The 13,461-nt window shown below is 38.6% G+C and overlaps 1 protein-coding gene across 10 annotated transcripts in view; it reads right to left on the bottom strand.

Moving 5' to 3' along the window:
- Window positions 1–13,461, bottom strand: part of LOC100247859 (uncharacterized) — a 46,921-nt gene that overhangs the window by 8,197 nt on the left and 25,263 nt on the right. For all 10 annotated transcript variants that reach the window (XR_009465537.1, XR_009465538.1, XR_009465541.1 and 7 more), the window contains 3 exons: window positions 10,520–10,626; window positions 10,298–10,372; window positions 564–615 (listed from right to left, as the gene is read on the bottom strand). Coding sequence is in view for 3 of the 10 variants with exons in the window: in XM_059736400.1 (XP_059592383.1) it covers window positions 564–615; window positions 10,298–10,372; window positions 10,520–10,626 (234 nt within the window). In the remaining 7 variants the exon portion in view is untranslated. The remainder of the gene's footprint in view (window positions 1–563; window positions 616–10,297; window positions 10,373–10,519; window positions 10,627–13,461) is intronic.

Below are 13,461 nucleotides of genomic sequence, written 5' to 3'. Positions count from 1 at the left end.
CTCTAGGAGATGACTTCCAACACTTCAATTGCGCAACTCCCAGTTAAATGCTTACTCTATCATAATTAATCTTAGCACAAACGTTAAAGAAAAACACACACACACACACAAAAAAAAAAAAAAGAGAGAAAAAAGAACCAGGAGATGTTTGCAAAGTATCTTCTCATGAGTTTCTTATCTATCAGTTGGATTGATTCCATCAAACTGTCTCTCCATTTTTTCACCGTGCAACAAGAACTCACAGAAGAATTGGTCTTGACAGAGAAACCTTAAAGCAAAATGAGCTAAAAGGAAATGTTACAATAAGTATAAATTATCTTATATGAGTCTGCATGTCCTGTAATAATAAAATAAATAAAATTAAAAATTAAAAAAAAAAAAAAAAACAGTTCAATTCATTCAACTATGTAATTAACCTACTCGAAGTACTTAACAACATACCTCCCCCCAAAACTGAAAGAAAAATGGAAAAAGAAAAGGAGGAACACACACACACCAGAGTATCAACTGCAAATACAGAATAATTGCAAAATGTGTATATGTCAACTGAAGTAGCAACAAACCTCACAAAGCAATGTCTTAAAACGTTCTTCCAGAGGCATTGAAAGTAAGAACCTGAAACAGTATCCACTTGTTACTTTGAAATCCAATACCAAACAGGTACATGGAGTACTAATGTTAATATTCTCTTGACAAAGAAATGAGCAGATCAAGCAATACAAACAAACACAAGATACATAAATATGTGCATCAATGTTGAATTGAGTATCATTTAGTGTACCAGAGATATGGAAATTGTTCACAACCAAGACCAATTGATACAATTTTAATAATGCCATTTACTAGACAACTGAACAAAATAATATAAGCTACCATAATAGTGCTGACAAGTAATAAATGTGAGTGAAAATAGGGTGGCCAACTTCAAAAGCAGAATATTTGGGCTAAATAATAAAATTTGTCTGCATTCTCTTTGCTCCCTTAAAATAAGCATGTATTAGCATAACAATTACCACAAGAATCCAAACCAACTTATTTTGCAACAGTAATTACATTATTTATGTTATAAAGATTCTAATATCAAGAGCACTAATTCCAATTCCCATGCTAGTTATAGATTTCTCCATATACTTAAGTCTACTGTAGTTTGAGAAAAAGTAGATGCATTTAAATTTGAAACAATATAAAAAAAAAAATTGATATTTTCCACTGTCAGTGCAGTAAATTAAACATCAAAAGGTAGGTAAAAAGGTTTTCATGAAAGTTTATTTGGCATTAACTAAGCATTTTCTTGTTCTAGGTCCAGAGTTTGGACTTCATTCAAGATTTTCTGTATAGGGTGAAATCTCATTCTATTAAACAAATCATCTTATTGATATCAAGGATGAAAATATCGAAAATCCACGGCATACAGATGCTTCGATTTTACAAAAATATCAAAAATATTGGACAGAAGTTTTGGAAGAAAAATTCAGTGAGAGGGAAATTAATCGAAACTCAAGGAAATGCTGGAAAAAAAAAACACTAAGAAATGATTAAAAAACTGATAGTACACAGGTAATAAACTAATTAAATTATATAACAAACTAATAATTAAATTGAAGTATTAAACTAATTAAACATAAAAAATATGCACAAGTACAACTCATAAATTCATAATTCCTAATAATCAACTTATATTACAATTAAATTAGATTATATAAAATATGATACTAATATTTAAAATGAACAAATTAAACAATTAAATCAAAGTAAGATAATCATTTCTTTTATAGGTAAGCAAGAAATGCATTAAAAAGCGCCTAAAGTAAGATAATCATTTTTATGATCAGTTCTTCTAAAAGAATGTGTTTTATTCAAGTGAAATTCTTATTTTTCATATAATTAGATCTTTTATTCTTTTTAATCAAAATTTAACACTAAAATTGTAAAAATCATTCTTGTTACCAAGTTTTTACCTTTAAATTTTCATATATATACCTTTTGACATTGCTTCAAAAGAATAAAAACTATCATTTAAATTTAGATAAAAATATAAAGTGGGATTTTTAAATAAAAATATATGAATTTTTCTAGATCCATTTTTTAGATTATTCCAAATATTCTTTAAAAAATCAAATTTTAGATTAAGATAAATATTGAAACCTAAATTCACATCCACAAGATACTTTTTTCCCAAAAAAATGATTAATTTTAAAATTTCAAGACTAATATAATATTATTTTTAAACTCCTTTTGCTCATATTTGCAATCATTCTTTATTTTAATTAAAATTTCCTTTCAATACATCCTTTTTAGATTATTCTCAATATGTCAATGATTTCAGCAATTTTTTGGCCAAAAATCGGCGATACACCACTGGCCCAACTTTCCTCCAATTTTTTTTTCCAGTGATGCCGATATCTGAAATATCAGTCATAATTTCAGCAATTTTGCCAGTTTGTTCATCCCTAGTTGATATCAATTAAATTATGAACACAAAACATGCATTCATAGTACTTTTGAAAAGGCTTGTACAAAATCCAATTAGACAAGAAGCAGGGACAAATGAACATGCTTAACAATTGATACGATTTGCAAGGTGAGTGGTGCAGGGAAAGAGATCATTGGAAGTGAAGTTTCCAAATCCTTGTCTAAGAAAGGAAATTAGTCAAAACAGGGATGATGAAATTCAAGGGAAAGATGTCCTCGGACACTACGGTCTCTGTTAAATGCCTTTTTATCAAGATATGGCTAATGGGGTGAGAAGGATTTTCCAGAAGAGGAATTTGGGGCACTTTTCCTTCCAAAAAAGTGACAGCATTCTTCATCTCAGCAGCAGTTCAAAGAAAGATTTTAATCACAGACCAGCTGGTGAAGATGGGGGAGATGACTCCTAACTGATGGTGATGTGTAAGAGGCACAAGAGGAGCAGCTCACATCCTTTGTTGTCTTTCAATGGCTAGAGACCTATGGGCTTTGATCTTCATTCTATTTGGTGTAATCAGGCCTCCTTCTAGGAGGCATGGGAAGTTTGTCATGTAGCTCCTTTATACTTTTCTTAATCAGAAATAAACAATGATTTAAGTACTCATTTTGGAACACAAACTTCATCATGGAGAAGCAAAGAAGAAGAGGATGATCTTTCTTCCATAGAACAGTTGCATAAGAAGGAGATTAGTCAAAACAGGCATGATCAGTCAATGGAAAGTTGTCCTCAGATAACAAGATTTCTGTTAAATCTTTTTTATAGAGATATGAATACTGGGGTAAGAATGATTTTTCAAAAAAAAAATAATAATAATAATAATAAATTGAGGCACTTTGGCTGACCAAAAAGTGGCAATGTTATTCATGTCAACATCAGTTTAGAGATGGATTTTGACCATAGACAAGTTGGTCAAGGTGGGGGTGATCACCCCAAATGGTGGTGATATGTAAAAGGAATAAGAGAAAACTGATCACATCCTTTTATGCTGTCCAATGGCCTGGAAACTATGGGCTTTGGAATATCCTATTTGGCCCTAGATAGGTGCTTAGGTTCTATAAGTCAAACCTTTATGCTTTTTTTAATTGGGAACAAACAGTTCATTTTAAAGAACATAAATGTATAGTACAAAGAAGGATGAGATAACCTTCAAAGAGGGTTATAATGACAGTTCCTTCATGCTTAGCATGGTGTAACTGGGAGGGCTTTTATAGAAGGCCATCCAAGGGGATTAAAGATTCAGTTTGGAAAGAAAAGAGATTTTGCTTATATGTTTATCTGTTTGGTCAGAAGAAGTAGATCAAATAGCAGAAGATCCTCCTTTGGGCTCATTCAAGATTTGAGAGAGATATAGCAGGAGGTTTTGCAGATCCATATTCTTCTTCTTCCTATTGTTTTTTGAACTATGCTTGGATGTACCTTGTATACCACGTGTGTTCATGGATTGTCTATTTTTTATGTCCTTTTATATAATTTCTATTTATACCTACCAAAAAAGTGATATACAATTCAAACCCAAAAATCCCTAGACCTTGATCAGTATTCATCAATAAGAATGTCAAGAGAGAGAGAGAGTGAGAACGAGGGAGGAGAGCGAGCGGTTCTGTGTGCGAGCGATGGTGCAAAAAATATTGGCGGCTTGGAGCCTTGGAACAGCCGGTGGAAGAGCAACTTCAAGGTGGAGTCGAAGACCTTCGAGATCGAGGCAGAAGAGAAGAAGGGGAAAATGCAAGTCATTATTGTGGAAAGGAAAAGAGGGGTGTCTTCGTGGATTAAGATGGGTCCGGATAGTCTAGGGCTTTTTGTGGAAGGTTTGGCTCTGTGCATTAAGGACACACGAACAGGCAAATGGGTAAGAAATTGGAGGGAAAGAGGGAGATACTCACTGTTGCGGGATGAAAATAAGGGGGGATGCTTCATCCGTCTGGGTGTCGAGGATCTGGAGAAGAAAAGGTTCAACATCTTTATCCCCAAAGGAAAATGAGGGAAAGGGGGCTGGGTTGCTATGGTGGAGACACTTAGGGCTTTGGGTGTTGCTATGGAGAGGAAGGAGAGTCAGAAGGACGAGGCGATGCCGTTGGTGCCTAGTTTGGGGAAAAGTTTTGCGGAAGTGGTGAAGTTGCAAAATCGCAATGGCAGGTCAGTGGCTAGGGTGGAAGTAAGCCACAAGGACCTTAGCCGAAACTTAAAGAGGTTGGATCATTGCCTTGTTGGCTCGTGGGATCCAAAGCCAGTGAAGGGGGATGACCTGTGAAGTTGGGGGGACCAAATGGCACGATCTTGGGGGTTGAAGGGCAACTTAGGTTTGGCTAAGTTGGAAAGGAGAAAGGTGCTGCTGGAGTTTGAGATAGTAGCTGAAGCCAAATAAGCTCTAAATCTGGGAGGAATTTTGGTAGGGAAGACATTTCTGCGACTGGAGAAATGGAGCCCTAGGACGGGGTGTCTGTTGGAAGGAGAGAAGAAGAATGAGGCTTGGGTGAGAATCGTGGGGTTACCCATCTCTTTATGGGATCGGGACACCCTTAGAAAGGTAGGGGAGAAGTGTGGGGGATTTTTAGCGATTGATTCTCAGACGGAGAGGCTAGAGGAGCTGCAGTGGGCAAGGATCCTAGTGAAGCTAACCGGCGAGGAGATCCCTGGCATGATAGAAATTGGGGTCGAAGGGGTGTGTTATTCGCTAACCCTGTGGTGGGAGGTAAGGCTGGCAACGAGAGTGCTGCTGGCAGAGAGGAGGGGGAAGAACAACAGAGTATAAGGAAAGGTTGAGGGTGACGTCTTTGCACGCGCGGGCAAGCGCGTGCTGGAAGAGGTGGACGACGCAAAGATCGAGACCCACCTGCAGTCTGCTGATGGGACGAGGGGGCAGACAGGTGGGCCGGGGCTCCTTTGGGCTTGGTCTCGAGGCCCAGTTGGGTCGTTAGTGGGGGACCAGGAAGGCCTGCAAGGGGAGCCCATTATGCTTGGCCCTACTTGGGCTTTTCAAAGCTCCGATTTGGGCTCTGGGCCGTTGGGCTTGATCCAGTCTCATCTCCTAAGGCTGGGCCGTATCCTTTTGGGCCTTCGTCTTTAGAGGGCTCTAGGAGGCTAAAGGCCTTGGAGACCATTGGGGCGCCTGGGCCGGCTGGGAGGGACGACTGCCGAGGCCCACCCCAATCTTTGGTGGGCTGCTTTAGGGTGGCCCTGCCTATAGTGTGGGCTGGTCCAAATCATCTGAGGGATCCAGACGCTGAAAGCTTTCCTTTCTGGGAAAAAGATGGTCGACGAAAGCAAATTGAGGAGGAGCTCTATTCCGTGGAGAGGTCAAGGACCGACCACGCCCTAATTGAGGAAGCGTTGAGGTACGAGTGTGCTCCTAACCCTAGTGGTTTGTTGGCGTCTAGGTCCTCACCTTCTCCTTCTTTTTTTTTTGGTTGGACTCCATTGGGGGAGTATTGCGACCTTTCTAGGGATGACAGGGTGACTCACCTGAGGGAAAGCCCCTTATGCATGCTTCTCACCCCGGGACCCCTAGAAGAGGAGAATGTAAGGCGCTGGGAATTGACGGAGGTTATTAATGGCTGCAAGGACAACTGTGGAAAGGAGTTGTGTTTAGTTCAATCTATGCCACGAGGAGGAAAGGGATGGGAGGAGAGTGAGTTGGCCAAATTTAGTAAGTTTTTGGGGTTTTCGACAGAAGGTCTAGAGAGAAATTTTGGATTTTTTGGTTAAAATCCGAAAGAGAAGGGAAAGAGTCCACAACAAAAACCTTCTAGAAAAATCTAAGTTCGAAAGGGAATTGAAAAGACTAAAATGCTCAATTAACTACGAGGGGGGGAAGAAACAGAAGTGTGGAATGCAAGTAAGAGGGTGTCAGATCATGGTGGTTAAATAAAGCTAAGACTCTTGAGTTGGAATGTTCGGGGAGCTAACGACAGTTCAAAAAGAAAGGTGATTAAGGCCATGATCAGGAGTCAAAGGGTGGATTTGTTCTGTCTCCAGGAGACCAAAATTCAAGCAATGACAGAGGGGTTGGTGAGAAGCTTAGGTTTTGGTAGATTTCTTGATTGGGGTACCCTGGATGCCCATGGTTCTGCGGGAGGGTTATTGATCCGCTGGGATAAGAGGACCTTGGAAATGATTGAAATGGAAGTGGGAAATTTCTCAATCTCTTGTAGGCTGAGGAACGTGGAAGATGGGCTAGTTTGGATGTTTAGTGGTGTGTATGGGCCTTTCTCTAGAGAGGAAAGGGAGTGGATGTGGGAGGAGATAGGAGCAATTAGAGGCATTTGGGATGATCCTTGGTGTCTAGGGGGTGACTTCAATGTCATCCTTTCCCTAAGGGAAAGAAGTAATTAGGGAAGGCTAACGAGTGCAATGAGAAGGTTTGCTCAGGTTGTTGATGAGTTAGAGCTCATTGACTTTCCATTGCAAGGGGGTGTGCTTACATGGAGTGGGGGGAGGAATAATCAGGCTTGGGCCAGATTGGATAGGTTCCTGGTGACCTAGAGTTGGCTTGATCATTTCAATGAGGTCGTGCAAAGTAGGCTGCCCAGACCTACCTCGGATCATTTTCCTATCTTGTTGATGGGGGGTGGGTTAAGGAGGGGTCCTTCCCCGTTTAGGTTTGAAAATATGTGGCTTAAAGCTGATGGTTTTACGGACCTTCTTCGGGGTTGGTGGGAGGGGGTTGAGGTGAGAGGGAGGGCCAGTGTCAGGTTAGCCACTAAAATGAAGGAGCTAAAGCAAAAAATTAAAGTGTGGAACAGGGAGGTGTTTGGTAGGCTGGAAGCCAATAAGAACTCAATCCTTCAACAAGTGGAGTTTTGGGACAGGGTGGAAAGTGAGAGGAGTCTGCCTGTCTGAAGGAGAAACTGAGCTGAAAAAAGAAGCCAAGGACTCCTTTAAAAAATGGGTCTTAATGGAAGAGACCCACTGGAGACAATTGTCAAGGGAATTGTGGCTTAAGGAAGGGGATAGGAACACTGGCTTTTTCCATAGGATGGCAAATGCTCACCGAATAAATAATTCTCTGGATAGAATTAAAATTAATGGAGTATGGATGACTGAGGACCAGGAGGTGAGGGAGGGGATAGTGAATGCTTTTCAGCATTTACTATCAGAAGAACCAGGCTGGAGAGCGGATATTGAGGGGCTGCACCTTAATCGCCTCAATTCCCGTGAAGCTGAAGTCTTGGAGATGCCGTTTACTGAAGAGGAAATTTACGCTGCCCTAATGGATATGAATGGTGATAAAGCTCCAGGCCCAGATGGCTTCACAGTTGCTTTTTGGCAATCAAGCTGGGAGCTTGTGAAGGAGGAGATTATGGACCTATTTAGAGAATTCTATGACTAGAGATCTTTTGCCAAAAGCCTCAATTCCACTTTCTTAGTCCTTATCCCTAAGAAAGGAGGGGTTGAAGACCTGGGAGATTTCCGGCCAATCAATTTGTTAGGGAGTTTGTACAAGCTTTTGGCTAAGGTGTTGACGAATAGGCTGAAGAAGGTGTTAGACAAGGTGGTTTCTGGGGATCAAAATGCCTTTGTGAGGGGCAAACAGATTTTGGATGCGTCACTTATTGCCAATGAGGTGATTGATTTCTGACACAAAAGGAACGAGAAAGGGTTGATCTGTAAATTGGACATTGAAAAAGCCTATGACAGCATTAATTGGAAATTTCTCATGAAAGTTCTGTTTCAAATGGGCTTTGGGTCACGGTGGATGGAGTGGATTTGGTGGTGCATCTCAACCGCCAAATTTTCAGTCATGATCAATGGGGTGCCGGCTGGCTTCTTCTCGAATTCCAAGGGGCTAAGGCAAGGAGATCCTCTCTCCCCGTATCTCTTTGTGTTGGGCATGGAAGTGCTTAGCAATCTGATAAGAAGGGCGGTTGATGGGGGCTTCTTGTCAGGATGCAGAATTTGGGGGAGAGGGGAAGAGGAGATGATAGTTTCACATCTTCTTTTTGCTGATGATACAATCATCTTTTGTGAAGCTAGGAAAGAGCAACTATCCGCTCTAAGCTGGATTTTGGCTTGGTTTGAGGCGTCTTCCGGTCTCAGAATTAATCTACATAAAAGCGTCTTAATTCCGGTTGGTGAGGTGGAAGAAATTGAGGAAATGGCTATGGAGCTTGGGTGCAAAGTGGGGTTGCTGCCCACTGTTTACTTGGGGCTGCCCCTTGGAGCCCACCACAAAGCTATCTCTATATGGGATGGGGTGGAAGAGAGAATGAGGAGAAGATTAGCCTAGTGGAAAAGACAATATATATCGAAGGGTGGGCGTATCACCTTAATCAAGAGCACTCTGGCCAGCTTGCCTATTTACAATATGTCCCTCTTTCGAATGCCTAAGAGTGTTGCAAATAGACTCGAAAAATTACAAAGAGACTTTCTTTGGGGAGGGGGAAGCTTGGAGAGGAAAGTCCACTTAATTAATTGGGAGGTGGTGTGCACTCAAAAGGAGAAGGGTGGCCTTGGCATTCGGAAGATTGATCCCTTGAACAAAGCGTTGTTGGGTAAATGGTTATGGAGATTTGCCGTTAAAAAGGATAATCTCTGGAAGATGGTGATTGGGGTGAAATATGGTCAGGAAGATTTTGGGTGGAGAACTAAAGAAGCCCGTGGAACTTATGGAGTGGGGGTTTGGAAGGAGATTTTGAAGGAAGCAAAGTGGTGCTGGGATAATATAAAGTTTAAGGTGGGGAAGGGGGCTAGAGTTAAATTCTGGACTGACCAGTGGTGTGGCAACGCGGCGCTATCCCAATCTTTCCCTTAGCTTTTTGAGTTGGCGGTTCACAGGAATGCAACGGTTAATGAGATGTGGGACCCAAGCATTGGTCAAGGAGGTTGGAATCTTAGATTTCATAGAGATTTTAATGATTGGGAGTTGGACTTGATTAGAGGATTGCTTAATATGCTCAAGGACTTCAGGATATCTTCAGAGGAGGACGTTGTGCTATGGAAAGGTGGGGGTCATGGCAAATATGGGGTTAAGGTTGCCTACAATGTGCTGGCTGTTACCAATGCATGCGCCTTTCGGACTAAATGTGTTTGGGTGGACAAGGTCCCAACCAAAGCGGCCTTTTTTGCTTGGGAAGCCGCGTGGGGGAAGATTCTCATCTTGGATAGGCTTCAAAAAAGGGGATGGCAGCTCCCTAACCGCTGTTTTTTGTGTGGTTGTGAAGAGGAAAATGTAAATCACATTCTTTTACATTGTATAGTGGTAAGGGCCCTATGGGAGATCGTCCTTGCCCTTGTTGGGGTTCAGTGGGTGTTCCCAGAGTTAGTTAAAGAGGCGTTATTCAGTTGGAGGGGCTCTTTTGTGGGGAAAAAGAGGAAAAAGATTTGGAATTCCATCCCGTTGTGTATTTTTTGGACGGTATGAAAGAAGAGGAATAGATTAGCTTTTAGGGGAGGTGTGTTAGATATACAGAAACTCAAAAATTCTTTTGTATGTACCTTGTGGAGTTGGGCTAGGGTGTATATTGAAGAGGAGTCCTCTTCGCTCTTAGGCTTTTTAGAGTTGCTAGCGGCCACTTAAGGGTGGGTAAGGGTGCTTGTTTTTTGTGTTCTTGTTTTAGGCTGATTTGTATACTCCCTATATGCTTTGTGGCCTTTGCCCTTTAATATATTTGTGATTATCTATAAAAAAAAAAAAGAATGTCAAGCATATTTGCAAGTACAGAGAATAAAAACAGGAATGAAGAACAACAGAGTGCACATAGAATTAGAACCAAATTTTTTTAAATATAATTTTAACAAAGCTCAAGGCATTGCTAACCCCCCACTATAAATGTAAGGTTCATAAATTATCACAGATTCATGCAACCAGAAGCAACAGGATAAGAATACCTTCTTGAAAGACCTTTTGATCTGTTATCATCATTAGACACTCCGGGGGGACACAAGGAGTTGACATATTCATACCTTCACATTAAAAACAAAAAGATAATAATAATTATAATTATTAAAAATATTAAATAATTAACATATTCAGACAACATTTAACCCCTTTGATTGAAAACAACACAAGAACAAAAAAAAAATGCATTGATAAATAAGTAAAAGGCATACGGGCTCATTAAAAACTGGATAGGAGAGTTGTCTTCTGCCACCATTTTTTGTAGATATCTTGCTGAGAAATCACTCTCCGAGCTATGGTACTTGAGTGGAACCCAACTCTGTGAGATAGAGTGGGGGGAAAGAAGGGGGAAGAAAAAAAAAAAAGGAAAACATCTCAATGAATCCATAGTTTGCAAGCAATGTAACACAAAATCTAAAAGCACCAAAGGACAAGGTGGGAAGTTGCAACAATATCCCACAGTGACAGACCATAACATGCCAATGAAGAAAGAAAGCATACTAGATAGAGGGAGGGAAGATTCCACAAAAAGAATGCAACATATCAGTCACCGATGATAAACATCCAGAAGATCACCTGCTTCTCCTATTCTATGAATATCTAAGGATCATTTTTGTTAAATAGCAATATAGAAAATGAAAGTTATTTAAGCACATATTAGGCATCATCTATGAACAATGCAATTATGCAACATAAAAAGGGACTGGAAAAATGAAATCCATGTCAGGAACTATGTTATATTGTTATGTTATCAATGTCTAAAAATAACAGCTGTCCTTAATCCTATCTTGTATATGGCATGACCTCACAATCAACACTGCAACAACCATTCTGTACCATAATTCTCTTCAACTTTTTACTCCCCCTCTTCTTCTGTTGGATAGGCATATAAAGATGTGTAAAACAGCACCAACCAAAAAATGGGGGGCATACCCAATGTACACAAGAAGCATGACAAAGGAACCACCAGGAGAATGAAATAAGAAAATTATATAAAAATAACCTACCATTTAATTAGACCATCTATGAAATCTAACAAGGAGCACTGAACCATCTCCAATAGGACCATACACAACTTCTAGAGGGATTTGATGGAAGTCTCCTACAATTTCTTTTTTTGACTAGCAAACCATGAGAATATATTAAAAGCGCTTGAAATAGGCAACCGCGCTAGAGTACACATAATGCATATAGACAATGTTTTTAGAACTGGACGGGTCGTTGAACTGAAAAAGTTATTGATTCACAATTCAATGGTCGGACCGATGGTTCAATCGTAGTCAAACCGGTGATGTCATAAATAAATAATTTATATATTGTATAAAATTAAAAATAATTGTAAAAAATTAAAAACATATAGTTCAAAATTTTTAATAATGTTTTATATATATATATATACATGATGTATCAAATTAAATCATAAAAATAAATATAAATATCTTAATATTTTAAATTTTATTAAATAGAACGAATATAATATTTAATTTTAAAGATATATTTAAAGATGAAAAAAAAATTATACTATTTAATTTTATTTATGTCTATCTCGTATTTATCATTTAATAATTATTATAAAAATAAATATAAATGTAAATATTTGTATTTATTTAATGGTTTTATATGATAAAAATTTGAAAACAAAACATATTTTTATATATTTTGTTGTATAACATAATTATAGAAGTATTGTATAGCCTAGTGGTCAAGGGACCTTTTTGCATAATGGACATCCAAGGCTCAAATCCCACCAACAGCACATATTGCATATTACTTTTCTTCTTTAATCAATCCCACGTCGGTAGGTGATGAAATAATTGTGGTATAGAAATACCATGTGACCATAATGACTAGCAACTAAGTTTGATAAAAAAAATAATAATAATGACTAGCAACTAAGTTGGGTTGAAGGATGGCTAATGAAATTGGGCCAAGTAGGTTGAAGCCCAATGTAATTTTGGGCAAAAACAGTACATGGTCGATGCCAGCTCATCCAGTCTAGAGGTCTAACTATCGGTTCACACAGTTCATGGTCAGTCCAATACTAAGATGGTTCAGTGCAATCAACTAGATCAAAAAGACCGTCAATTGACAATTAGACCAGTCCTATCCAATTTTTAAAACACTGCATACAGATAGCATTAGGAAAGCAAAAAGGAAGGCAGACAACAAAAAACCTTTCTTTCACTAATTAGTACTCAACCACTCTACAAAGCCTAGAATACTCATCGGAAAATCATCTATGTACACTCTAACTCAATCCAAAGAGATACACAACAAGATTTAAGCCCTGTTTGAGAACTGTTTTCAAGAACAGTTTTCTGTTTTCTAGAACAAAAAAAAACCAGAAAACACTCTTGGCAACCAGAAACTGTTTTTTGTTTTTTGTTCTCAGAAAACAGAAAATAAGGTGTTTTCATAGAAAATCTTTTAGTTGTTTTCACTTGTTTTTTAAGAGTTGTTTTAAAAAATAATTATACAAACATATATAATGATTAAAAATAAAGTTGTGGACATAAAAATTATTTTTAAAACATATTTAAAAATATTAAAAACGGGTTAAAAACATTTTAAATTCCCAAACAAACTTTTGTTCTATAAAACATCAGAAAACAGTTTTCAAAAACTCTTCTTAAAAACTATTTTTCAGAACTATTTTAAAAAACAGTTACCAAACAAGGCCTTAATTGCTTGAACCAATGATTTTGCATCTTCAAATGATCTCTTATTCATTTCCTTTCATAAAGTCTAAAACAAACACAAAGGAGTAGCCCTCTAGGCTTTCTTCTACTTCCTCCCCACTAAGAGCCATGCCAACTCAAAAGAGCTCCTCTTATAGAGGAATGCATCACCTAGGACACTTCGAATAGAGAAAAAATCAGTTGTCCTAAGATTCTCACTTTAAAATGGTGAAGTACCAAGTGATCATCTGACTCTTTCTCACTTTTACACATGTTTGGAATAATTTTTTTTTTTATAAGCAAAGAGAAATATATTAAACAGAAAGAGGAGACACCAAACTAGTGCCCTTTAGGTATACAGGGAGTATACAAAAGCAGCCCACATAATCTATTTGGAATAATCCATCCCCTCCTAAGTCGATCTTTCCCCAAATAGCTTCCAAAGCAAAAAACCCACTTTCATTGGCACTCATACG

Source organism: Vitis vinifera, chromosome 4 (genome assembly GCF_030704535.1).
Source record: "Vitis vinifera cultivar Pinot Noir 40024 chromosome 4, ASM3070453v1".
NCBI classification, from domain to species: Eukaryota; Viridiplantae; Streptophyta; class Magnoliopsida; order Vitales; family Vitaceae; genus Vitis; species Vitis vinifera.
This window is presented reverse-complemented; position numbering and strand designations above follow the sequence as displayed.